Below are 27,978 nucleotides of genomic sequence, written 5' to 3'. Positions count from 1 at the left end.
GTCCATAGTTCAAGTGCATAAACCAAGAAATATAATGACAAAGCAATCAAATTTTTAACTATGATTTCAAAAGTTATAAGCTTTTTGGCAAAAAAATAACTTATATCTCTGGAACACTAGGTGGTGCTCTGTTCAAACTTCTCATGTACCTTCAGGACATGGTGTTGATGATCCATACTAAATTTTGGTATCTGTAAAAATCAGTATCTAAGGATTCGACATGACACAAGGAATGCATTGATACCACATTTATGATTTTCTGACAAACTGTTCAAAAGTTATTGGCCAAAATAGCCATTTTGACCAGATCTCATGACCTGTAGGTGGCGCTGTTCCCAACTTTGGCATGGACACTCAGATCATGGTTCTGATGAAGCGTACCAATTTTCTTTTCGATTGATCAAAGTTTGGCCGAGATACAGCCTCTTAGCCAATTTTGGGTGGACCTCGTTAAGTTTGCGACACCATAACTTTTTTTTTTCCAGTAAAACAAAAGAATCGGGAACAGTACTTCTATGCGGCTCAGTCCGAAGATCATTTGAGCACATATTTGGAGAAAATTGGACAAAATTTGAAGGAGGAGTAGCGAAAAAACTGTTTTACATTCGCTCCAATATGGCGGACAGACACATTGTTGGAAAATGACAAATGAGATATTGTCTGAATCGGCATAAACCAAGGAACATAATGACATAAAGTAATCAAAATTTGAACAATTCTTTCAAAAGTTATAAGCGTTTTTGCAAAAAACTTATATCTCAGGAACACTAGGTGGCGGTCTGTTCAAAATTTTCATGTCCCTTCAGGACATTTTGTCGATCATCCCTACCAAATTTTGTGCTAATATGTCAAATAATTTAAAAGATATTGCAATTTATGACAAAATTCAAAATGAAGGACACGTGGTACATCCAATCCTGGAAAGATTTATATCCACAGAATCGACATGACACAAGGAATCCATAGATACCACAATTATGATTTTCTGACAAACTGTTCAAAAGTTATTGGCCAAAACATCAATTTTTCATATCTCATGACCCATAGGTGGCGCTATTCCCAACTTTGGCATGGAACCTCAACACATGCATGCGATGAAGTGTACCAATTTTCGTTTCGATTGATCAAATTTTGGCCGAGATACAGCCTCTTAGCCAATTTTGGGTGGACCTCGTTAAGTTTGCGACACCATAACTTTTGAACAAAGATGAATAAAAAAAATCGGGAACAGTACTTTTATGTGGCTCAGTCCAAAGATCATTTGAGCAAATTTTGGACAATTTTGGACAAAATTTGAAGGAGGAGTAGCAAAAAATCTTCATACTGTACTTTTCTAAATAGCCACTACTGTAATGGACGGAGTCTTAATGTACGATATTGATTGCAATCATCATAATGAGTGGATTCAGGTGTATTAAGTTTAATTTTTCTAGATCAAAGGGTTCAAAAGTTATAACCATTTCAATGTTGAATTTTTTAACTGGTGGTGGCGCTATAGAGTTGGTCCTAGAGGGTCAAAAATTGGTCCAATTACTATTCATTAGCATCACTACAAGTGTGCCAAATTTCATCATTTTCCTACTTACGGTTCATAGGGCTGCCATAGACTCCCATTTGCGGAATAATAATAATAATAAGAAAACTAACAGATACAATAGGTGGCTCAGCCCCTTTGGGGCTTGGCCCCTAATTATCGTGATTATCAATATTATCACGGTTTTTTTAAAACGAGATGAAAGTGTTCAAAAAGAACTGATGCTCACACTGAAAACATTTCAACAAGTTTTATATTTGAAAATCAACAAACAACAAATAAAATTAAAGCTGCAAGCAACGATGAAGAGGGCCCTCGCACCCGCCACCCGGCGGTTTTAGGAAGACCGAGCACGGTGGGCAGTATGTAATGATAATAAATATAGGAGGACTATGTCAAAGTATTTGTATTTGCCACACTTCCTGCTACCAGCAGGTGGCGCTATTGCTATAACCAAATATGAGCATGGTCATGTGTTCAGGACAGGACTCTTATCAAACATGTGAAGTTTGGGGCAGATCGGACATTGTATGCCTGAGTTACTGCAGGCTGTCTGTGGTTGTAACACAAAAAATACAAACACAAAAGTATGTGTATTTGCCACACTTCCTGCTACCAGCAGGTGGCGCTATTACAATAATCTAATATGAGCATGGTCATATGTTCAGGACAGGGCTCTTATCAAACATGTGAAGTTTGGGGCAGATCGGACATTGTATGCCTGAGTTACTGCAGGCTGTCTGTGGTTGCCTGGCAACATCGGAACTGCAAGCAATATTGAACTATATGACATATTCATGCACAAATCACCAAAAGCCTGAAATTGGGTGTACATTTGTCAGGCCGCCAAGGGCACACCCTTCGACGAAAACTCAAGATCTTCGCAATTTAACGTCGCAAAGGCCTTAAGATCACATTTACCAAATTTGAAGAGGATCAGATCAAAACTGTAGGAGGAGTTCGTTAAAGTACAACGTCTGGAAATGTGCAAAAACTACACAAAATCTGAGAGGAAATTCAAAATAGCTGACTTCCTGTTGTGTTTAGGGCTATGCTCCATGAGACTTTTTTGTAGGTATTGTGTCATTACATGTATGTACCGAATTTCCCACCTGTACGTCAAACGTAGAGCCGGGGCAATAATGTAGGGGGCGCTATTAAGCCATTTTGCCCCACACATTTGTCAGGCCGCCGAGAGCACACCCTTGGACGAAAACTCAAGATCTTCGCAATTTACCGTCGCAAAGGCCTTAAGATTACACTCACCAAATTTATAGAGGATCAGATCAAAACTGTAGGAGGAGTTCGTTAAAGTACAACATCAGGAAATTACGGAAAATGCACAAAATCTAGGAGGAAGTTCAAAATAGCTGACTTCCTGTTGTGTTTAGGGCTATGCTCCAAGAGACTATTTTGTAGGTATTGGGTCATTACATGTATGTACCAAATTTCATACCTGTACGTGAAACGGAAAGCCGGGGCAAAATGTGGGGGCAATAATTTACAGAATTTGCCCCACCCAATTTTGAAAACCATATCACACGTAAATTTTCACCACTTCTGAAGCGTGTGCAAAGTTTCATGAGTTTTCAAGCATGTTTAGGCCCTCTAAAAAGCGATTAATTTAGGAGAAGAGCGGAATAATAATAAACGGAGCAAAAACAATAGGGTCCTCTCACCATCTGTGCTCGGGCCCTAATAATCACTCATAATCTCTAATGTCATTTTTAATAGTCTTGTTTGAACTTGTTCGTTCGTCTTTGGCTCAAAGCCACTTGCTGCGAACTTTTCTTTTCAAAAAGCGTCACGTTTATGTCAAGTTTGTAAGATAAAATATTTCAACTCAAAACAAAATTTTGTGCCCAATTATTTCCCAGACGTAGTTTTGGTATTGTGGTCAAAGTTAACTTGCCTTGCGTTCGCTACAACAGTGTGTGATGGGCACACACGACGACTCGGCAGATTTGAAGTGTTTCCCTCTATTGCATCGACTTTTTTGTGCATGTTCTGCAGACAGGGTGACCATCCTCGATTAAGTTTCTCTCAGGACTTTTGTAAAAGTCAAAATATGACCACACCTCAGATTTGGTTCTCTTAAAGACTGTAAAATCTCCCGAGCACGGTCACTGCGTCCGCCATTCCTTCTCGACTAAGAAAAAACCAACATTGCGCGCTGCGTCAGACTTTTGCTGGCTGGACAGGATTTACAGTGAGTTATTAAAATCGCGATAATCAAACACGGTAATGCTAACCGTCAGTACATTTTATTGTGGTTTATAGTGAAACCGGTAATCGTCCCATCCCTAGCTGGGACCCAATATTTCGGTGTGACTTAACACTTCTCCGATAATAACAAATGCACATGAGCAGCGGTAGAACGCAGGAGGGGGAGGGTGTCGCAAGTGAGTTTTTTTATTAAGTGAAAATCAGCGAAGAAATGGCTAGAGTTGCCTAGTTCATTTATACTCTTATGCACAAATTAACCAAGGTGAACACATTTGTTTTGTTTTCAGACAGTTGAATATAACTTTCAACTAGAGACCATAAAATGTTCAGCCAGTCATTGCATGCGGGTCTAACTATTTACATACCTCTGCGCACCCTGCTCAACAGACGTCATCATCAGCGCGTTTCAAGAGGCTATGCAGACTATAGCAAATGCATTGCTTACTGTAACGGTCACTGAATGACAATGGCATATAAACAGAAGCCACCTTTTATAGTCCCTCCTCAACCAACAACACTTGGCACAGGAAACAAAGGTAGGAAAAGAAAAACGTATTAGAAGTTGCTATGACAAAAAAACGTCTGGAACATGCAAGAGCTCAAACTAGAGTTAACATCAGTGTTGCTTTTCCACGCTGGAGACAACTGCGGGACTCAAAGGGTCTGAAAACCGACGCTATGGTTGCTGTTTTTTTTTTGGAGTGGTAATGTGTGGTTTGACTTGTTTTTGGTGGAGTTTGCTACTGTTTGAGCTATTTAGCGTTTATTACCTTTCTGAATTAGCTCAACGCTAACAGCAGCTACAGTGTAAAATTAACTATTTGTTATGTTTTCAAAGTTACGAGAAAACTGCAACATCCACACCTTTGGTGCATGGATTCACAAGACCACCACCTGCAGCTGTTTCGACTATTTTGTCCGACCGGTGAGTGAAATGTCTTTTTTTTTCTTGTATGAAAGTGGCCTTCCTTGATTATTTATTTAAAATTAATATCCTTATAGGATTTGTGTAAAAGGCGTCTTTAGCAAGGGAGATGTGCGATTTTTTTTTTTTGTCTTCATTGCATAATTTGACGATGTTTTCATTTGTGTTTTTCTGCTCTGCCTGTGTGTGTGTTTATGTTTTCCCAAAAAATTTGGTTTTAGGGAGATCTGAAGGGATGTTTCATAATTTAGATCAGCTAAGCAAACAGTATGATTCAAAGTTACAAAGCACTTGCTCCCACAGTATTTCATCTGATTCTGTATTGTGGATTTTTGTAACTATTAGCAGTTTCTTCAGAGAGCATTGTGATCTTTTGTTCTAGCAAAGGACAGGAGATGAAGTCTGAGGGTTTTGGTCCTTGGAGCTCAGTTTCACCTAAACTTGAGCAAGTGCAAGAAGATGGTGATGGAAATGGCAAGTACATATTTTTCTGTGTGGCTGAATATACATTTCCGTAACAAGCACCTGCTATTGAGCAAAATGGTGATCCAGAAGACACTGTCCACGTGCACACTGCAGTCAAATTCACCTTTTACTGTTTAATCTGTTTTTTACACACACAGAATTCAGTAATTAACTCTCGAAAAATGAATGTGGTGACAACCGCATATACAAAAGTTGTGCAGTGTGTATACAACCAAACTGAACAACTAGTTAAATATGTTATTAACAAACAAGTATCAGAGACTTGTCTCTCTGCTGTATGTTAAGTGCAAGAAAACCACAGGGAAAGAGGTACGAGCCTTGACTCATGTTACCAGATCTTGCTAGAAAATATAGAGAACAAGAACAAGCCCATAATAAACCAAAATAAATCCAAATGCTTCATATTGAAAACAAGATAAAAATATCGCAACCTACCCTTTCCCCCTTTAAAACTCCATAAATGTGATTGTTTTATGAGCCAAACAAGCGGCACAAAATAACAGGTGAACATGGCATCACTTCAAGAGTGCGCTCTGGAAAGCAGCCTTCCAAGCATAAACTAAACATGATTCTGTTAACGGTTAAAATTGTAGACCATGATGAGCCTTTGTTTGCTGTAATATTACTGTGGTCTAAAATAACATAACAACTACAAGCCACCAGAACACTGCTATAGTTACCGAGGGGTCAATCATCTTAATTTCTGTATTGAGTTGTGTTCCGTACACACACAGAATAATAATTTAAGGGACTCGCACCCGTATTTAAATGAGGTTGACACTCCTGAAACTTTACAGTAACTTAATGGCTGAGATGATAGGTTTTATACAGTGAATAAATAATTTATCAATTAACTTTAATGAGAATCTTAACAGATCTCTCTTTCCACTCCCAGATTTGTCCTCTTTCAGTGTGGACATCATACAAGTGAAGCAGGAAGTCCCTGTACAGGTGAAGCAGGAAGTCCCTGTACAGGTGAAGCAGGAAGTCCCTGTACAGGTGAAGCAGGAAGTCCCTGTACAGGTGAAGCAGGAAGCCCCTGTACAGGTGAAGCAGGAAGTCCCTGTACAGGTGAAGCAGGAAGTCCCGGTACAGGTGAAGCAGGAAGTCCCGGTACAGGTGAAGGAGGAAGTCCCGGTACAGGTGAAGGAGGAAGTCCCGGTACAGGTGAAGCAGGAAGTCCCTGTACAGGTGAAGCATGAAGTCCCAGTACAGGTGAAGCAGGACGTCCCAGACGAGTCAGAGTTTTGGTGCATCCAGCAAGATCCAGAGATGTCTGCAGGGTTCGTACAAAGTGCTTGAAGTACTTGAATTTGACTTTTTGAAATTTAAGTCCTGGAAAACCCTTGAAAACAGCCATATTTTTGAAGAGGTACTTGAAAAGTGCTTGAATTATTAAAAAAAGGGATGCACCGATACCGAGCTCATGTACTCTTAAAAATGCTCCGATACCAACAACCGATAGGCCCAGGCAGCGTGTGTATAGCTGTGGTGCGCGAGCTGATCAGAGAAATCTGATCAGTGGATTGAGCGCGCAGCGGCACAGACACGCGAGCTGGTCGAGCACATCCCTTTAAACAGACATCAGTGGAAAGTTTGTAGTTCAGTCGGATGTCAATGGCAAAGAAAATAAAACGAGGCATGTAGCTTATTATTAACGTTAACTGACGAGAGAGAGCGCAGTTCTGTTGAATGCTCTTGATTGCTGATCGTTCACTCAGTGCGTGTGATTTGGATGAAAACTAAATCGTATATGTAGGCTAAGTAAAGTAAAACATGAACTGTTACCTGATTTATGTATAACGAGTGATTCCCTACATTATTACTGGACGTTTGCAGTCAAGAAGTTCCATGAACGCAAACATCAGCGCGCGCCCCGCAAACCAGCGTCTCCGTGCGCGAATACTGAATTAAATTGTCTTTCACATCTTGCGCTTGTACGGACGAATTCACAAAAAATTATGTAAAAACGCACATCTTTGCGAGTATCCTAGAAAACATAGTCAGTTATATCTCAAGTGAACGTAGCCATGTTCAAATGGGGTCCGTGCGTTAGGTCTTAAAGGGGCAGTTTAACAAACCCACTGCTGTTTTAATGTTAAGCAAACAATGGACAAATGGATTACTCACTGCTCTTGACTAAATAGGCTACCCTTTTCAACTTTATCCATCTATATTTAATTTATTTAGTAATGAATATGCATTTTTTTCACATTTGATTACTTTATTCAAATTTCTGTACCTGTTAGATCTACCCGAAAAACTCTAAAAACACTGTTTATTTAATTTGAAGCCTTTCTTTGTTCTATTGTATTTATTTGTAAGTTGATTATTCGTTCTTATTTATTTGCCGACTGCTTACCTTAATTTTTAAAATTCACATTAATTAGGCTGGCAGTTTTTGTTGTAGTATCAAAATTGGATTAAATAATTTATATTTCACTGATGTCTTGTACCACTGAACCAATCCTCAGCACTGACCCTTCCGGAGCTGCTCTAGTCTAAATATGTGCTGTGCTATTCAATGAAAGATAAAATAGGATCAATAGAATGTACAGTAACAGAAGCTCATACAATGCATTTTAGCAGGCTTAATTAAGCATGAAAATAATTGAAATAAATATATATTTGATGAACAAATTAAGCCAACTAATATGATTTATATTGTTTTGGTTTATCTACTAATACATTTAAAAATTACAAATGCAGTGAAAATTCAGGGATCGGTTACGGTATCGGTATCTCGTTCTGCAAAAAGTGGTATCGGTGCATCCCTAATTCAAAATATTATGATTTTTTTTGTGTGTTGGAAAAAATACAATTGTTTTACATTAAATCAACGCTGCAGCCCATCTGAGCTGAGCCCATAGAGCTATCTCTCATGTCATGGCTATGAGCATGATATTAAGTATATGATAAGTATATAATACAACTTTCATTCTTCAGGTCAGTCATATACCGTATATTAATGGGGAAAAAAATCAGTTTCAATATCCTTTCAATGGTTAAGGGGATTTCCCATGCCTGACAGGGCTGGTCAATGGATTGACCTCTATGAAGTGAAACACAAGATACCATATATATATTTAATTTGAGTAAAAAAAAAAAATTAAAAAAATAATAAAGATATTTGATTTGATAATCTTTATTAAAAAAATAAAGATAATGTTTGCTAAGTGCGGATTGAAGTCCTTGAAATTCAAAAAAGTAGTGCTTGAAAAGTCCTTGAAAGTCCTGGAATTTCATTTGACAGAGTCTGTACCAACCCTGTGTCTGGGGGTGTAGATGCTATTCACCAAGTTCAACTTACTTTCAACATACTAAAAGAAGAAACTGATCGTTACTGTGGAAATGGCAAGTAATCTGTAATATTGTTATATGAATTTAATGTTATTATGCTGATATGAAACACTTATTGGATCATTTTATGACATTTAGGGTGTGTTCACACATGTTGTTTGGTTCTCTTGGTTTGATTTTTCTGGACCAAAAAAAAAAAAAACATTTAGTCCTGGTCCACTTAGCGTTCACATTGGCATTTTAACACCGAACCTAAAGGAATAGGAATATGTTCACAACCTGATTTGTCAGCTTTTGTGATGTTTATTTCGCGATGAAACTTATCAAACATCCAGAACTATGCTATGTGCTGGGCTATATGTGCTCTTTGTATGTGCATAGCCTGCTTGTTATGGTATTTTGACCAGTTGAAAACTTGTCAATCGGATATTCGTGTTTAGACGTAGGTCGTATGTCCAGAAATCGGATACGTCTCCGATTTAAAACCTCATTTGGAAGTGGTTCAGATCGGATGAGAATAAATAGGATCTCGTGGGTATTTTTGTTTTTACACGTGTTTAACAAATTCCGATCTGGGTCAATGTGGGTAAAAATCTGATTTTTTTTGTGCAATTGTTAATGCAACCTTAATTAGTTTTTGGACCTTTGGTTTTGTTTTCAAAGCGTCATACTGCAAATGTTTTAAAAAACGAGGGAGTGAATGATATGAGATACACATTCTCTCTGCTTACAGTGCGTCAGTGATGCTTGTCCTGAAAGTGAGTAAGAATACAGACAAACCCACAGTTTTATCTAATCATACGGTATCAATAACGGTTCACTTTTAGTGTGATTGTGTTCATATCAGCAGGCTCAGGTACAGTCCGCATCCGAGTTCGAATAGCAGTGTTCACATCATACAAATGAAGTTGAACCAAACTCTATCAATCGAACCCTGGTGCGCACCAAAAGTGCTAGTGTAAATAGCACCCTTAGGCATTATAATTATAACATTATAATGTTCATTATTATGAAATTTACTATATATTAAAAATGTATATGCGTGTATATATTAAAAATGTATTGGTCCCAATTGTTCTACAGTGGAATTGTTACCTTCAGAGCATCCTGTACAAACTCTCAAAAGTGGAGATTTAAAGACTGAAGAGGCCATTGAGGAACAGAGCATGGACAGGAAGGGTTACATAAAAGTCTGTTCTAATAGCATCTCAAACCAGACCACCCACATGCAGACAAATCAAGTGTCTTCTACCACCACTCAACTTGTCAGCACAGTTTCTGAACTGACCATGAAGGGTCAATGTGAAAACTGTCTAATTCTTGCTAAAGTCAGAGAAGAACTCCAAATACAGATTGCAGTTCTTCAAAACCGAATTCGAGCCATTATTTGTACAAAAGTCTCCCAGCACTCAGTCTGCTCTCCACATTGTGATCTTGATTATGGTAAGAACAACTTTATCTATGCAAGCATTTTAATTATGATCACATGATTACTGTAACTTGGGGATTACAGTCTTAATCTTAGAAAGCGAGTGTGACTAATTTTTATTAAATTAAATAATTTTAATGTAATATTGGTCATTTTGTCTTTTTTGGGCATACATAATTTTAATTTTTATTCCTAATTGGCTCATTAATATTAGCCAGAATTATAAAATCACAGCTTCCATCATTTTAATTGTAAGTATTAAAGCATTTTACATTGCTGTTATAGGGAGTGTTAATGAACACTTTGTGTTTTTACCTTTTATGCAGAGAAACTTCTCAAAGGCTTCCACAAGAATTGCTTGGGTAAAAATCCATTATGCAAGGCGAGCGAAAACACAACACGGAAGGTCAATCATGTGAGAGATTTCATTCTCCACATGACAAAAGGATATCCTCCAATCAAAACATTACTCTTTTTGGACAATATGGAGCGTATTAATGAGTGAGTACTGAAGTCATTTAGAATTTGTTTTAAGATTAGCATTTCATAGATTTATGATTGTTTATTTTTTTACATTCAGTCACAATGTCCAATAACAGGACTAGACTAACTAGTTTATATTTAAAATGAGCACAAAATTAGCATTAACCTTTCACTTGACATCTTTAATTATAATCTTATCTCAATAGTATCATCTCTAATGTCCATATTTATAAGAACAGTAAAAGGAAAAAAAAATGAAATGGTTATTTAAAATGTTAAACTTGTCAACCTTATTTTAAGGTGGGTGGTGACCCTTCAGAACGGTAACATGAATGTCAGACACTATTTACTGGATGTATTGGCCTTCCTTAAGTTTTTAAACCGAACAAGTCGTCCAATCGCTCACCTCACACGACATTCAAGGAATCATATTTCAAGACAACTGAGACAAAAGCTAAAAAACATTAACACACTCATAAAATCCCACAAACGGGCTCTCAAGGACTCCGGAAACAATCCTTCTACACCGAAGCGGCGTGTAAACAAGAGCACTTCTTGAGTGCAGGGCTGTGCCTCACTGCAAGTGATGCTGACAGTTCATGTCCAGTGTAACATAAAGATGTTGATAATGTTTTAATTTTATATACAAACTACTGTACATTTGATTTAAAAGTTGTTGCACATTCAATTGCTGGTTAGTCTAGTTTTTTTTACTTTTTGGAAGAGATATCACAATTTAACATATACAGTAAATCAATTAAAGTTTGCACATGGGTTCTCAGCCTTGCACACTGTCTTTTTTTTTATGTATGTACAGTACTGTGGGGGAAAAAAACGGTTTTAATCCAGTTATTTATCAGTAGGAAATATCAGTTTAGATTTCCAAACATTCTTTTTGCCATTAATTGTAATAATCCAGTGAGATTTTTGTATGCACAAGGAGTCTAACAACAACCGGTCTGCTCCACACAGAGATCTGATCTCACCATCATTGAGTCTGTCTGTGATTACATGAAGAAACACAAAGAACTGAGACAGATTAAATCCAGAAGAACTGCGGCGACGTCTCCAAGATGGAAGCCAAGAGGAAACCGGCTGCTGTCAGACTCATTGTGCATACAAAAATCTCACTGGATTGTTACAATTATTAGCAAATCTAATAGGAAATGTAAACTGATATTTCCTACAGACACTACAGCAAATTCTATAAATAACTGGCTTAACCTTTTTTTTTTTTTTTTGGTGAAAAGGCACGTTAGTATAAGACATTTTCACAGTACTTTATATTTAGGGGAACATGTTCTACAAAAATATTATATCTTATAATAATAATTTCCAACAACTATTATATAATAAAAAAATAAGTGATACAAAAAACTTTAAGAATTCCTAGGGAATGTTGTTAATATAAGTAGTGTTTTTTAACAATTTGTTTGCATAATTTATTATTTCAGGAAATAGCTACGGGGAATTTTGCACTTTGGGAGTAATAGAACTTGTTCTTAAGTTTAGATGCTATGAAGAATGAGCAAATGTTTGAACACGAGTAATTAGTTCTTTCTATGTTATGAAGTCAAATCGGCTCTAAAACAGTTTTGTTCTCAACCAGTATAGTGTCAGTTCAGTGAAATCAATAATATTACTTATTCAGATATTATTCAGATCAGGGAGCGACTATGGAGAAACCCAGCACTGTTTGGACGTAGTGATATAGAAGTATGTGGCACTCACTTCTCCAAAAATGACTACTCAAGAGTATCCAACTGCAGAACCACAGATCCATATGTCTTAGGAGTCTCAGGGCACCCGCACCTGGCCAGCAGTCTCAGACTGCAAGTTAGGGAGGAAATTGTAGCTTCATTAAGGAAAGGATTAGTGGTGGGTTGGGGTTAGGCATTTGCTTGGGTGGAGTTTATTGAAGTTATGGTTAGTGGTGAGGGTGTTTAAGGCAATTGAAAGCTCTGCCTTAACATCCAGTCTGAGACTGCCAGCCTGTAGTCTCATCCTCAGACACCAAGCCCATGGAGCCCACCAAGCTGCTATAGAGTCCGACTTTCTGCTTTCAGTGGGTGCCGCAATATCAGAAGGTTGCTTTCTTCTAAGGCTAGCAAGGCTGCATATCTTGGCTGCCACGTCATCAAGCGCTGTGGAAGAAGGATGCATCAAGTGTATCCTTCACGTCCTTCAATCACCCGCTATCCTTTGCACACATTCCAATTCATGAAAAAGAACCGAAAAACATGAAAAAACGAGTTGGCGCTGAGCCTGTCTATGTTCATTATGAAATGTTAGACAAGGCATACATATTTTGTTTTGGTGTGAATGAATCACTTAACACTAAACTGCCAACCATGTAAGCCACTGTGAGACCACAGATGGTTGATCATCACTGTTTTACATTAATAAAAAGCCAGTTAATATAAATATATATTTTTTTTTTTCACAATTCAGTCTTAATAGTATTTTTGTGCCGTAACCGTGGGAGCTGGAACATTTGTGACATAAACCAAACTAAACCATCTCATTCTATGCTGAGGACGAGTCTAGCCTAAAACCCCGTTCACACCGCCAGCGACAAAGCGACATGATCCCATTCATTTCAATGGAGCGCTGGCGACACGAGCGACATCGACCGTTGGCGACAGAATGTGGGCGTGACAAGCGACAAGAGACAAAAGTTGAGAAATTCAACTTTATGCAAATGAGAAGCGATTTTCGCGAGCGACAACCAATAGGAAAGAAGCCTTTTCAGTGGAGCTTACGTCACCGTCTCGAGTGCAGGGAAGACAGAAGAGTTCGAGGATAATTACACGGTTTTATATGATTTGACTGTAAACACATATGGATATAATAAAATGATGCATGGAAAAGAAACTGTCAACAGTCTCAGTGAGTTTAATTCATACATTTATAGTTTGAGTGGTGTAATTTTATGATGCAAGTTTAGTACTCCTGCAGTTCATTTTACAGTTTCCCCTGCATTGTGTTGACTATTAGGGACAAGAAAATTGATTATTTGTCAAATTCGAATGACGTTTTAGTATTTTATGACAGTATGAGTGAGTTTAATTTGTTGTTTGATTGATCGTTAATCTAGTAAATTATTTAATTCACTGAACACTGCTGTGGTAATATAAAAACATTCTCCCAGCATATAACAGCATATACTGTTTCTTTTGAGCCTAATTCCTAGTCAAATTAAAATTGTATAGTTGTATATATCACTTGTGATGGTATTTTGTATAGATATGGCCAGACGTGCAGTCTACCAATAACATTAGAGCGACAGCACTACGAACGCCCACAAGCGACTTCACAGTACAGAGCCTAGCGACATACAGCGACAAGGTCGCTGGCGGTGTGAACGTAGCTTAAGAAGCCTCAGAAGGACTGGTCTAGGATGCAGCATTTCATTTGAGAAGCACCCAGTAGTTGCATCCCAATTAAAGGTGCAGTGTGTAAAATTGATGAGGATCTATTGTCAGAAATGCATTATAATATACATAACTATGTTTTGAGTGGTGTATAAAGACCTTACAAAATGAACCATTATGTTTTTATTACCTTAGAATGAGCCATGTCTATCTACGTACACTTTTTTTTTTCAAGAACTTGAACAAGATGTGCCTTGGCACATTGATGGGCACAATGTGCCTGTGTGAAGACCTGATGGTCGAAACGTTGCCTTGCTAATAAATTCTTTGGAGCAGCTTTTTCAGTGTGCGGACTTCACACTTCTTTTTTTCAGTCATAAACAGTGAAGCCACGGCGCCGCCATATTGGTATTCCCTAGTGAGCTCACGCGTTCTATTGAATCAATAGGAATTTGTATGTTTGACTGAGAAAACATTGCCTAAGGAGACACCGTTTTAAAATCTAATGTCTCCCTGTACATTCTTACCACTCAAACACCCTAAGCATTTAAATGGATATTTGTTTAAAGTCAAAAAAATGTCCTGCTTTATTAAAAATTGCATTACATTAAGATGTAGCTAAATCTACTGTACAACAGGCAAATATAATTGTTTCAGTCAATTTCTTCAAGCTAAACCGAACTTTTATTTTGACGGGTTGCCGTGAATACCTTTGAGTTTCTGTGTGTACGATATGACGATAGTTTTTCTCAAATGAAGCGGTAAAATGCTCATGAAGTGACTCTCAGATCTGCTCTAGAGAGGAAGTTCATCATGTCCTCATATCGTGAGGCAGCAGAGACTGAAACCTGCGCGAGCGTTACGCGTGCTTCTGTGTGTGTGTTTGTGTGTGGTAAATTAAACCTCGCGTCTGCGCCATTCATTCCCACAGAGACAAGCAGAACATGAAGGGTTAATAGCCAAGTTTTTTTGTAGTATAAAAGACATCTAGTATAATACATCGTGGTATAGGCTACATTGGCTAAAGTGCTCCTAGTAAAAAAGTTAGTCTGGAACCTCGAGATAACCATCGCGCTTAGATAAACACTGAAGCATTTGAAAGCAGCTATTAGTGGGTCCCAAGAATATAATTTACCCGGTACTGCAGAAACGCTGGTATTGTCCCATTTTCAAAATTTCAGTACCGATTTGGTAACTTACCGAAGTAACATTACCGGTTCTTTTGACAACACTAGGCCTCGGAGAAAACAACACAGGAATAGCGACAATTGTACATATAAATTAATACTTGGGTTGAATTGCAACCTGTGGGCAGTTTTTCTACATCCTTTTGTGAACGTCATTTTACACTTGTATGCTGCACGGCGGGTCATCTTAAAAGTACCGTCGAAGCTACCAAAATCTGTATAACGGCCGTTGGAGCCCTCTGCTGGTAGGGAATCCTACGATGGCCGCTCGAACACTTCCGGTGGCTTCACTGCCTGATGGCAGTTTAGAACGTCATCAGCTAATTGGCTCTCTCTCTGAAATAATCTGTGAAATTACAGTTTTTAATCTGTTTGCATAAATATGAGTTCAAATTTTATAGCCATTATTAAGCGGAGTTATGGGTCTAAGGTTGTCTATTAATTTAGCATTTTTCCCAGGTTTGGGGATGAGAATGATAATCCCTTGTTACATAATAGTTGGATGAATGCGGGATTCATATATTTCTTTAAACATGAAAAATAAGGTATTTAATATACTTACAAAAATTACTATATAAATTACTTAATCCATCTGAACCAGGGGGTTTAATGATAAACATTCCATGGCTTTTTCCACTTCTTCAACCATACTAATATCTGCATCACATACATTTTAAAACTCTCATCTACTTTGGGGATCCAAGCATTGGCATCTGTGTGTGAATGAGGATGAATACAGTTACTGTAGAAATTCTAAATTTCCTTAGAAATCTTATCAAGATCTTCTATCTATACGCCGCGGGTCCCTTTACATGTTAAGTAGCCATTTTTCTATAGTAGCCCTAAACAGACAAACTTCTCTACAGAGCGCGTTTCGTCACTCTGCTGTTTTTCTTCTTCGTTGGTGTTTTTAGAGGCAAATTGCACCTTCACTACGTTGAGCACGCACGAAGTAGTAGAAACGAAATTTAAACAAATGGAGGACCACGCTTATTATTTTGCACAAGAGCGTCAATCTTCGTCGACAAAGAACAGAAAACATGATGCAGCCAGACGAAGTCGGGACAGACGACGGCAGAAATCCCGCATTAACATCGGTGTGGCTTTTTCCAGATGGAAGATGCTGATGCAGGAAAAATGTTTTAAATACGACAGCGAAGTTGCCTGTTTTCTGCTGGACAGGTAAGTTAGTACAACTTTAGCAATGTAACGTTAAGTGAAAACTGTTCTTTGGTTTCTTTAACTACAAAATGGGCATAATCAACGCGAGAACTAACGTTTTTCCCTTTTCAATGTTGAAAAATATGTCATTGGATTGTAGTTTCATGTAATAGGACCGTGTACCTATCAAGTGACCAATAACGCTTACTTTAAGATTTTGCATAAATAAAGTGTAACTTAAAGAAAAACGTCTGCTAACGCTATCTCGCTGTCAAACTAAACTCCTTGAACAGCGTAGCTATTTACTGTTAGCTAATTTAGCTGATTTACTACTCTTACCTTGTAACCTACAAACTAACAAGCAAAAAAAAAACTAGCTTAAGTCAGCGATTAAAACACTGACACAATGATGAACAAGTAGCTATAATATTTGCAATAACATATCGTTTTACTGATTAATTAGGTAAATATAATTTCTTATTTTATCTTTGAAACGAAATCTCGTTGCTTGACTGGTTACTCTCTGCTGTCCCAGACGTCTTCATCTACTTTCCAGAAGCGTTGCACTACTGCCACCTTCCGGATTTATTTTTCTGTATTGTCCATTACATGTTTTGTTTTTTTCCCCCATCATTCCTATCCTTGTTAAAAAAACCTGCAAATGCTTCTAATGCTTTATTCCTTCTCACCACTTTCCAGTTTTAACTTAATTCCTGTCCCTGTTATTCCAACTTTTCCATCATCGTTTTCCTCTGTTCTTTACATTGTCTGCAACTCATAAGCACATGTTCTATAGATTCTGTAACCTGATAATAGCCACAAAAACCAGTTGGGTGCTTACTTAATGTATAGCGTGCCTTTTATATTATTGTTACCTATCCTCAGGGATTAAAGTTCTCCGTCGCTACGACGGATTTCCGTTAATTGCAGCGAGTCTATGACGGATTTCCGTCAATTGCAGGGTTCCCGTCTGTCCTTAATGTCTTAAATTCACTTTTCATAATGTTAAGGCCGTAAATAGGCTTTCATTTCTCAAATAGTGTGATAAATGTCTTAATTTTAGTTTGAATAGGTCTTAAATTAAGGAAAGACGAGGTGTATTCACCATAGCTGTCAACCCTCCCGTTTTTTCCGGGTTTCTCACGTATTTTAGCTCTTTTCCCGCTGTCTTCCCGTTTTAGTATTTTCCCGTAAAATATCCCGTATTTTTACGCTCTGATTGTGTGAGACGAACAAGCTCGGGCAGATTCGGCTTGAAGTTGTTCATCCTCGGATGCGGCGCCGCAATCGCTGTTACAAAAAAAGCCGTGCACACAGCAAAGCGAAATGTGGTCTTGCGCACCCAACTGGTCATTTTTGCCGCGCGCACCTTCGCGCTCATGCGGACGCGTCGAGTATAAACCATGGTATAAACAAAGCTTAACCCTAACTCCGTGTCAGCGTGCGCTCTGATCTGTAAAGGGGCACAGACCTCTACCAAATCATCTCCTGCAGCAGCCTCCGAACTTCCGAAGCACCACTAACTCCGCCTCCGTTTCCCTCGTAAGCTGATATTAGTATTTAAACATTCTCTATGATAAAAAATGTAACAAATATTTTAATAACACGATTTTGGCGGTTATAGAGTTCTAATGACGGTGTTCAACTATAACCGTCGGTCTCACGGTTACGGTCACACCCCTAACACACACACACACACACACACACACACACTGTCTCTCTCTACCTCTCTCTCTCTCACACACACCCACTGTCTCTTTCTCTCTCTCATACACACACACACACACTGTCTCTTTCTCTCTCTCACATATGTAGGCCTATATGTAGTTATAAACTCTTTAGATTGTTAATGATTAGTGCTTTTTTTTTTTTTTAAGTTTGTGGGTAAGAATCGTGTAAAAAAATCCCTTATTTTGGGGATGGATTCCGGGAAATCTCCCTTATTTTCAATGTTCAATGTTGACAGCTATGGTATTCACCCTGCTGAGGGGGATGTGATAAAGCCTGGATCGGAGCGACACCACGTTCCTCTCTCCACTCTAACATTCTGTAATCACGTCGCTTATGGTCCAGTCCGGGTTTTCAATTCCCGCTTACGGAAAAACTGCTCCGTGTTCACTCAATTAATCTTAGTTTTGGAGAAGTGCATGTCAGGCTACAGCTGGTTTGCTGCGGTCCGAATCCGAGCGAGTTTGTTCCCTGCGCCCCCCGCAGCGTTGGTCTGGTTTCACGTTCAACTTAATTCTATCGAACCCTGGTGCGTTTGCGTGCATATTCCGTCAACGCAAACGTGCACGGCGCATGATAGAAAACAGAACGCGGGTCAATATTGGCCGTTTCTCAATACCAATAGGCTACGCAAACCTCGGACTTGCGTCCTTGATAGTTCGGACTTGGCAAGTTCGACTCGGGAGAACGAACTCCCGAGGACGCGAGTCCGGTTATTCTGCAAACGGATCCGCGCCGATCTTGGTTTCGTCACTCATCTCGCTCTGGCTACTCCGGTTATCTCTTTATGTATATTTTAGTCAACAATAAAATGAAATATGGTATAAAATACAACTCTGCCTCTTTTCATCAACAATAAAATGAAATATATACAAAACACCTCTTTTCATTTATAAATGAACATATTATCATAAACATATTAGGCCTATATGGCCACACAAATGTGGTTCAGATAACGCACATTGATTATCTTCACTCCATATATTTATAACAACACGCAATATAAAACACAACCCTGCTTCTTTTTGTTTTCATTTTAAAAATATGAAACATTATTGATCATTAAAACTGACAAACTTAACAAACAGAGACAGGGTTGTATCATTTTATTTTATTATGCATGTACACATACAAGAGAATGCATAGTAAAATATATAAAGAATATTTTATATATTTTAGAATATATAACATTACACAACCCTGTTGCTTTTTGTTAAATGTCAGTTTTAATTATCAACAATATCCATAAAAGTATAAGTAGCCTAATATGTAGGCTATAAAAAGCTATACAATGAGAAATAAAGCAAACAATTCAGTCAAACATTAGTCAGCTCTCTAATAGGCTACACAGTTAAAGTTAAATAGCCTAAATATATAAAGTTATGAAACTTCACTTTGCCCTCAGCCAAAACGATTTGCCATTAAACAAACTATATATTAATATAATTTAGCATTGTTTGGTCTTATAAGATAAATAAAAACATGCACTGAAAAGTTATGTAGATGGTTGATTATTTGTCAAGCTAAGTAATTTTTTTTCATAGATTAAAATAGCTTTTAAAATATGCAAACTGGCAATATTAAAGCGGTTTAAAACATCTCCCCTTAAAACGATATTGGTCTCGACTATTTAAATAAAGTTAAAGGAATATGACTTGGCCTGAAAAAAAATTTCAGTCAGAAGAATTTTTTTCACTTTAATCCCTGTATCCTTAATCTGGTCATAACTATTTCTTCTTTTCTATTCCCTCCCCTATTCTTCACCGCACCAACTTTATTTTGAATAGCACACAAATGTCTTCCTTTACTCTCACTGTCCCACTGATGTTGCCATTTTTTCAATACAGTTCTATCTAACTGATCTAATCTCATCTAAATTGATTTGTGCCAATGAGACCACGGGTTTCATAAATTGGTCAACGGATAGACATGTTGATCAATAATTTAAAATACAAGTGATCATAATTCGTAATTGACGTGAGTAGCCTAGTTGAAAAAATATTCTGGGTGTTCTGTTTTTATTTTTATTATTATTTATGTTTTACAATTTATGTTATTGGCAAGTATAGTGTCAATAAATAATGCCTCCTTGATAATAATTTCCGTTTTTATGCATCAGGTAGGGTTGTGAAGCACCAATTTTTACAAACCAGCTGTTCCGACCTTCCGATACTGCATGACGTTCGAAGCTTCAAACTTCATTGGTGCAGTGTGTGATACAATAGTGCTGAAAACTGCGTCAGAGACCCGATGTTAACCGTTTTCTAGATAAGATGCCGCTAAAATCTACACGCACTGCACTTTTAAGAGGCTGCATCCTGCAAAGGCTTTCCACCTTTTTCCCAACAAGCCTGTGGTTTAGATTAAGGGAGGCACTTCCGTTTTAGTGTTCACATAGTAGATAAGTTAGTTTATACTCTCATTTACAAATTAACCAAGGTGAACACATTTGTTTTGTTTTCAGACAGTTGAATATAACTTTCAACTATAAACAGTTGTTTTACTGGTTGAAAGTCTCTTCACATCATGATAGCAATCAATAATTAAAGCTATGGTCTACGATTTCAAAGATTGTTCATTATTAATAACCTTGTTTAGATGCTGGTTATGGTTATACAATACAATCCTAACAATATGAAGAGAAAAAAGACTGAAAAAAATTCATTCACTCTATTGGGTGTACACATAGACTGTAAAAAAAAATATGGACGTAGTGTCCATGACGTCACCCGTAGGTTTCTGAAGAGCGTTTTTGAAGCCTAAAGTGGGCAGAGTCGCTCGTCGCCATCTTGGAAGCGCATCAGTGCGTCACTCCCGGATAAACGAAAATGGGCAAAAAGGCGGGACGTGGGTGAAGTTTAGGTGCCTGGATGCTGAAACTATGCCCGCCTAGCTCAACGTGATCGAGTTTGCTCAGGCTAAGGAGCTAATGTGCTAAAGTGCCAGCTGACTTGAAGTAGACCTAAAGCCAATAGTTAAAGTTCATGTTTTTGCCCTTTGAAATACTATAATAGTTAAAAGACATAACTAACCGTGAGACTGTGTATTGTGATGCATTATTATTCTCATGCAGTAACTTACAATATTTGCTCTGAGCGTGAGTGTGACAGTGATTAATGCGCATACATGTCAGGCAGCGCGGCATCGCACGTCAAGTTCGTAGAGAGCTTTATTCAGTCCATTTTCAATTCTGATAGATATTACCTAAGAAGTTCAAGTAATGCACTAGAAATCCGCGCTCATTTAAGGGACGAAGAGAAAGCACTGACACCTGCAGGATTTCATCTGACGGTACTTTTTATTAAACACTAAAAAGTTAAATAAGCATATTATAGTCTATCTGCTCCGTAAGATCAACGGCACCGCAGAACGAGTGTGGCCTCTAGATCTTAGAAGTTTTTAAATCTGAACTCAGAAAAGCAACGATATTGTCAGACATCCATGAGTGCATGTTCACAGAGGAAAACAACTGAAGAACAGCGCTGGTTGTTCTCTCGATACTCGACAACGACGGAATCCAGCGGCGTGGGCAAAGGTAAGGGCGGCGTGTAATAAACTATGAAATAATCCCCCAAAAAAAGTACAAAAACAGCAGAGGTGACAAGCAGCTGGAATCAGCTGAGGTGACTGATGGCTAACAGAGAGCAGACAAACGACTAGTAACAGCAGCCCACGCCCTTGATTATGCAGCATTTTAAGGCTTAATATGATTTAAACGGATGAGTTCTAAAAAAAATTCACCCCCCTCACAGTTGTCATGAAGGGCAAAATTAGCTGTGTAGACCAAAACAACTTAGGACGCCAGGCTGTAGACATATTTTTTTCTGCGGTAAAGTTGGGCATTTTAACATGGGGGAGATACAGATTTGACTCACTTTTTCTGCCGGCCAGGCGATGAATTGCAGTTTAATTCACTTCCGTGTTGGTTTCAAGAGAGAGACAGGGAGGTTGCCTCTAGGGTGTACAGCTGCAGAGAAGTTGACCAATGTAAGCTGTCCGGCCGGACAGCTTACATTGGTCAACTGCTCTCATCCAATCACCAGCTCCACTTGAAACTCCGCCTGGCGCTCGCGTCTCCACCCCACCGCACCCGACCTCGCCCCCCTCCTGCGACATGAGATTGCGCGAGCAAGCAGGCTGCGTTGCTGACAGTCTATGGTAGCTAGCTAACCTTAAGTAGCATCAGATCAGCAATGGATAAAAAAATAAACGACAGCAGCAAGCGGCCCCTGCTTGCCCCTACTGTAAAGCTTGGAAGAAAGAGAAAGTCTATAGAGGAAAGAGCAGAGATTAAAAAAAAATGTGAAGAACGCCGGACTCTAAGTAGGATAAATATAGGGTTCACCATGGACCGTTGGAGGAAGCTTCAGGGAGATCTGGGACTGAAAACCGACGCTGACACGGCTGACTTTTTGTTGAGCAGGTAAACATTTATTTATACTTTTATGGTGTGACGTGTTACATAAATAGCTTTTTATCAGTCTGACAACATGATCATGCTGCCGGTCGGCATTGGAATGTTAGCCGTTTAGCATCGCCTATCACGGGTCAAAGTAATTATATTTCTTGAAGTTTCTTGATCAGGTAGCACAGAGTGTGTGGAGGGGCGGGATGAGTTTTTTAAAACTTCCCAACCGTCTCAGGCTTTCTCGACCGATTTTGAACATCGTAGACTATAGCTTTAAAGGTTTCTAAATTTTAAAATAATTTTTTTAATTTATTTTTTTATAAATCAGGACCATAAAATGTTCAACCAGTCATTGCATGCACCCATAGACATCATAATATAATACCTATGTGTTTACATACCTCTGCGCACCCTGCTCGCGCGGACAACACACGTCATCATCAGCGCGTTTCAAGAGGCTATGCAGACTATAGAAAGTGCATTGCTTACTGTAACGGTCACTGAACGACAATGGCATATAAACAGCAGCCACCTTTTATAGTCCCTCCTCAACCAACAACACTTGGCACAGGAAACAAAGGTAGGAAAAGAAAAACCGTATTAGAAGTTGCTATGACAAAAAAACGTCTGGAACATGCAAGAGCTCAAACTAGAGTTAACATCGGTGTTGCTTTTCCACGCTGGAGACAACTGCGGGACTCAAAGGGTCTGAAAACCGACGCTATGGTTGCTGTTTTTCTTTTGGAGTGGTAATATGTGGTTTGACTTGTTTTTGGTGGAGTTTTGAGCTATTTATCTTACGAGTTTATTACTTTTACGAATTAGCTCAACGCTAACAGCAGCTACGGTGTAAAATTAACTATTTGTTATGTTTTCAAAGTTACGAGAAAACTGCAACATCCACACCTTTGGTGCATGGATTCACAAGACCACCACCTGCAGCTGTTTCGACTATTTTGTCCGACCGGTGAGTGAAATGTTGTTGTTTTTTTTCTTGTATGAAAGTGGCCTTCCTTGATTATTCAATCTTATTTAAAATGAATATCTTTATAGGATTTTTGTAAAAGGCGTCTTTAGCAAGGAAGATGTGCGATTTTTGTCTTCATTGCATGATAATTTGACGATGTTTTCATTTGTGTTTTTCTGCTCTGCCTGTGTGCGTTTATGTTTTTCAAAAAATGTGGCTTTATGGAGATCTGAAGGGATGTTTCATAATTTAGATCAGCTAAGCAAACCGTATGATTCAAAGTTACAAAGCACTTGCTCCCACAGTATTTCATCTGATTCTGTATTTTTGATATATGTAACTATTAGCAGTTTCTTCAGAGAGCATTGTGATCTTTTGTTCTAGCAAAGGACAGGAGATGAAGTCTGAGGGTTTTGGTCCTTGGAGCTCAGTTTCACCTAAACTTGAGCAAGTGCAAGAAGATGGTGATGGAAATGGCAAGTACATATTTTTCTCTGTGGCTGAATATACATTTCCGTAACAAGCACCTGCTATTGAGCAAAATGCTGATCCAGAAGACACTGTCCACGTGCACACTGCAGTCAAATTCACCTTTTACTGCTTAATCTGTTTTTTACACACACAGAATTCAATAATTAACTCTTGAAAAAAAAATGTGGTGACAACCGCATATACAAAAATTGTGCAGTGTGTATAAAACCAAACTGAACAACTAGTTAAATGTTATTAACAAACAAGTATCAGAGACTTGTCTCTCTGCTGTATGTTAAGTGCAAGAAAACCACAGGGAAAGAGGTACGAGCCTTGACTCATGTTACCAGATCTTGCTAGGAAATATAGCGATTCAGCGAACAAGCCCACAATAAACCAAAATAAATCCAAATGCTTCATTTTGAAAACAAGATAAAAATATCGCAACCTACCCTTTCCCCCTTTAAAACTCCATAAATGTGATTGTTTTATGAGCCAAACAAGTGGCACAAACTAACAGGTGAACATGGCATCACTTCAAGAGTGCGCTCTGCAAAGCAGCCTTCCAAGCATAAACTAAACATGATTCTGTTAACGGTTAAAATTGTAGACCATGATGAGTCTTTGTTTGCTGTAATATTACTGTGGTCTAAAATAACATACCAACTACAAGCCACCAGAACACTGCTATAGTTACCGAGGGGTCAATCATCTTAATTTCTGTATTGAGTTGTGTTCCGTACACACACAGAATAATAATTTAGGGGACTCACACCCGTATTTAAATTAGGTTGACACTCCTGAAACTTTACAGTAACTTAATGGCTGAGATGATAGGTTTTATACAGTGAATGAATAATTTATCAATGAACTTTAATGAGAATCTTAATAGATCTCTCTTTCCACTCCCAGATTTGTCCTCTTTCAGTGTGGACATCATACAAGTGAAGCAGGAAGACCCAGTACAGGTGAAGCAGGAAGTCCCTGTACAGGTGAAGCAGGAAGTCCCAGTACAGGTGAAGCAGGAAGTCCCAGTACAGGTGAAGCAGGAAGTCCCAGTACAGGTGAAGCAGGAAGTCCCTGTACAGGTGAAGCAGGAAGTCCCGGTACAGGTGAAGCAGGAAGTCCCTGTACAGGTGAAGCAGGAAGTCCCTGTACAGGTGAAGCAGGAAGTCCCTGTACAGGTGAAGCAGGAAGTCCCTGTACAGGTGAAGCAGGAAGTCCCTGTACAGGTGAAGCAGGAAGTCCCTGTACAGGTGAAGCAGGAAGTCCCGGTACAGGTGAAGCAGGACGTCCCGGTACAGGTGAAGCAGGACGTCCCGGTACAGGTGAAGCAGGACGTCCCGGTACAGGTGAAGCAGGACGTCCCGGTACAGGTGAAGCAGGACGTCCCGGTACAGGTGAAGCAGGACGTCCCAGTACAGGTGAAGCAGGAAGTCCCAGTACAGGTGAAGCAGGACGTCCCGGTACAGGTGAAGCAGGAAGTCCCGGTACAGGTGAAGCAGGAAGTCCCAGTACAGGTGAAGCAGGACGTCCCAGTACAGGTGAAGCAGGAAGACCCAGACGAGTCAGAGTTTTGGTGCATGCAGCAAGATCCAGAGATGTCTGGGGGTATAGATGCTATTCACCAAGTTCAACTTACTTTCAACATACTAAAAGAAGAAACTGATCGTTACTGTGGAAAGGGCAAGTAATCTGTAATATTGTTATATGAATTTAATGTTATTATGCTGATATGAAAGACTTATTGGATCATTTTATGACATTTAGGGTGTGTTCTCTTGGTTTGATTTGTCTGGACCAAAAAAAAAAAGCATTTAGTCCTGGTCCACTTAGCGTTTACATTTGCATTTTAACACCGAACCTAAAGGAATAGGAATATGTTCACAACCTGATGGGTCAGTTTTTATGATGTTTATTTCGTGATGGAACTTATCAAACATCCAGAACTATGCTATGTGCTGGGCTATATGTGCTCATTGTATGTGCATAGCCTGCTTGTTATGGTATTTTGACCAGTTGAAAACTTGTGAATCGGATATTCGTGTTTAGACGTAGGTCGTATGTCCAGAAATCGGATACGTCTCTGATTTAAAACCTCATTTGGAAGTGGTTCAGATCGGATGAGAATAAATAGGATCTCGTGGGTATTTTTGTTTTTACATGTGTTTAACAAATTCCGATCTGTGTAAATGTGGGTAAAAATCAGATTTTTTGTGCCATTGTAAATGCAACCTTAATTAGTTTTTGGACCTTTGGTTTTGTTTTCAAAGCGTCATACTGCAAATGTTTTAAAGAACGAGGGAGTGAATGATATGAGATACACATTCTCTCTGCTTACAGTACGTCAGTGATGCTTGTCCTGAAAGTGAGTAAGAATACAGACAAACCCACAGTTTTATCTAATCATACGGTATCAATAGTGGTTCACTTTTAGTGTGATTGTGTTCATATCAGCAGGCTCAGGTACAGTCCGCATCCGAGTTCGAATAGCAGTGTTCACATCATACAAATGAAGTTGAACCAAACTCTATCAATCGAACCCTGGTGCGCACCAAAAGTGCTAGTGTAAAAAGCACCCTTAGGCATTATAATTATAACATTATAATGTTCATTATTATGTAATTTGCTATATATTAAAAATGTATATGCGTGTATATATTAAAAATATATTGGTCCCAATTGTTCTACAGTGGAATTGTTACCTTCAGAGCATCCTGTACAAACTCTCAAAAGTGGAGATTTAAAGACTGAAGAGGCCATTGAGGAACAGAGCATGGACAGGAAGGGTTACATAAAAGTCTGTTCTAATAGCATCTCAAACCAGACCACCCACATGCAGACAAATCAAGTGTCTTCTACCACCACTCAACTTGTCAGCACAGTTTCTGAACTGACCATGAAGGGTCAATGTGAAAACTGTCTAATTCTTGCTAAAGTCAGAGAAGAACTCCAAATACAGATTGCAGTTCTTCAAAACCGAATTCGAGCCATTATTTGTACAAAAGTCTCCCAGCACTCAGTCTGCTCTCCACATTGTGATCTTGATTATGGTAAGAACAACTTTATCTATGCAAGCATTTTAATTATGATCGCATGATTACTGTTGCTTGGGGATTACAGTCTTAATCTTAGAAAGCGAGTGTGACTAATTTTTATTAGATTAAATAATTTTAATTTAATATTGGTCATTTTAAATTTTTTGGGCATACATAATTATTATTTGTATTCTTAATCTGCTCATTAATATTAGCCAGAATTATAAAATCACAGGTTCCATCATTTTAATTGTAATTATTAAAGCATTTTACATTGCTGTTGATGGAAACTTTTTCCTCAGAGACCAGGAGACGTTGGGATATCTTTCAATGCAGAAGTTACTCTTTATTAAGGACTGTGCTGTTGCAATGTTGTAGTCATCCAAGTCTTCCTCAATAGCTTAAGCACAGTGTTTTATACCTTTCAAGGGGCAGGGATTTACATAGAGGTGGAGACAATCTTGAACAAAGCATGTAAATGTAGTTTACAGGTTCAGCATAACTATTCAAACAGTGAGATTCAAAAACAGGAATGTCAGAACTCTACCGCTGAGACGGAAGCTACCAAGAGTTTCAGTAATCTGCTTACAATAGATAGAAACAGGAATGGCAGCCTCGATAGAGAGCAGTAATCTGACAAATACAGAAAACAGGATTGGCCGGACTCTCTTGCTGATAACTCTATCATCATTTATAACCTTAAATGCTAAATTCAATTTACTCTACCTTAATTTTTCATGTTATGTAAAGAAAATAGGATCAGCTTATCTTAAACCTATTCTTAAATTTGTAATCCTTCACTGTTATAGGGACTGTTAATGAACACTTTGTGTTTTTACCTTTTATGCAGAGAAACTTCTCAAAGGCTTCCACAAGAATTGCTTGGGTAAAAATCCATTATGCAAGGCGAGCGAAAACACAACACGGAAGGTCAATCATGTGAGAGATTTCATTCTCCACATGACAAAAGGATATCCTCCAATCAAAACATTACTGTTTTTGGACAACATGGAGCGTATTAATGAGTGAGTACTGAAGTCATTTACAATTTGTTTAAAGATTAGCATTTCATAGATTTATGATTGTGACTGAATGTTCTTTATGTAAAAATCTAAACACAATGTCCAAGAACAGGAAACTGCTAGACTAACTTGTTTATATTTAAAATGAGCACAAAATTAGCATTAACCTTTCACTTGCCATCTTTAATTATCATCTTATCTCAATAGTATCATCTCTAATGTTCATATTTATAAGAACA

The 27,978-nt window shown here is 38.4% G+C and overlaps 1 protein-coding gene across 42 annotated transcripts in view; it reads left to right on the top strand.

The window, feature by feature from the left end:
- The window catches only part of LOC143716740 (uncharacterized), a 70,258-nt gene that overhangs the window by 39,735 nt on the left and 2,545 nt on the right, over positions 1 to 27,978 (top strand). For 8 of the 42 annotated variants that reach the window (XM_077209108.1, XM_077209140.1, XM_077209137.1 and 5 more), the window contains exons 6-9: positions 6,219 to 6,314; positions 24,672 to 25,365; positions 26,373 to 26,732; positions 27,568 to 27,742. In XM_077209108.1, the coding sequence (XP_077065223.1) occupies positions 6,219 to 6,314; positions 24,672 to 25,365; positions 26,373 to 26,732; positions 27,568 to 27,742 (1,325 nt within the window). Of the gene's footprint in view, positions 1 to 3,957; positions 4,114 to 4,140; positions 4,297 to 4,598; positions 4,686 to 5,067; positions 5,160 to 6,066; positions 6,171 to 6,218; positions 6,363 to 15,796; positions 16,127 to 21,938; positions 22,257 to 22,626; positions 22,991 to 23,121; positions 23,209 to 23,592; positions 23,685 to 24,591; positions 25,366 to 26,372; positions 26,733 to 27,567; positions 27,743 to 27,978 lie in introns of those variants that run through there. The other 34 variants (XM_077209130.1, XM_077209127.1, XM_077209126.1 and 31 more) reach the window with 25 other exon arrangements.

The sequence above is a fragment of the Siphateles boraxobius genome, unplaced genomic scaffold (assembly GCF_051911475.1).
Source record: "Siphateles boraxobius isolate OS27281-9 unplaced genomic scaffold, OSU_SipBor_1 12, whole genome shotgun sequence".
In the NCBI taxonomy this organism is placed as follows: domain Eukaryota; kingdom Metazoa; phylum Chordata; class Actinopteri; order Cypriniformes; family Leuciscidae; genus Siphateles; species Siphateles boraxobius.
This window is presented reverse-complemented; position numbering and strand designations above follow the sequence as displayed.